Here is a 336-nt window from a genome sequence, read left to right as displayed (position 1 = left end):
GAGTCATTCCTTGTCTCTTCCTTTGCAGCGGCGATCGTGGAAGGCTCCCGATGACCGAGCGGCCCTGATCAAGCCCCTGCGGCGCCTGAAGCAGGAGCCAGAGGACGAGCTGCCCGAGGCGCCCCCCAGGGCCAAGGACAGCGACCAGTCACGGTCCAGCTCGCCCACGGCGGGGCCCAGCACCGAGGGCGCCGAGCCCAGGGACAAGAAGAAGTTCAAGATGAGGAGGAAAAGGCGGCTTCCCAATAAGGAACTGAGCAAGGAGCTCAGCAAGGAGCTCAACCAGGAGATCCAAAAAACCGAGAACAGCCTTGCCAATGAGAATCACCAACCCAT

At 61.6% G+C, this 336-nt stretch overlaps 1 protein-coding gene across 1 annotated transcript in view; it reads left to right on the top strand.

The window, feature by feature from the left end:
• Nucleotides 1-31: 31 nt before the first annotated feature.
• The window catches only part of KDM2B (lysine (K)-specific demethylase 2B), a gene marked incomplete at its 5' end in the record, with an annotated part of 5,136 nt that continues 4,831 nt past the window's right edge, over nt 32-336 (top strand). The window contains one exon of the mRNA XM_010180335.1: nt 32-328. Coding sequence (XP_010178637.1) covers nt 32-328 — 297 coding nt within the window. The remainder of the gene's footprint in view (nt 329-336) is intronic.

Source organism: Mesitornis unicolor, unplaced genomic scaffold, assembly GCF_000695765.1.
Source record: "Mesitornis unicolor isolate BGI_N332 unplaced genomic scaffold, ASM69576v1 scaffold2133, whole genome shotgun sequence".
In the NCBI taxonomy this organism is placed as follows: Eukaryota; Metazoa; Chordata; class Aves; order Mesitornithiformes; family Mesitornithidae; genus Mesitornis; species Mesitornis unicolor.
Note: the sequence above shows the minus strand (reverse complement) of the source record. Positions and strands in the feature narration are given on the sequence as shown.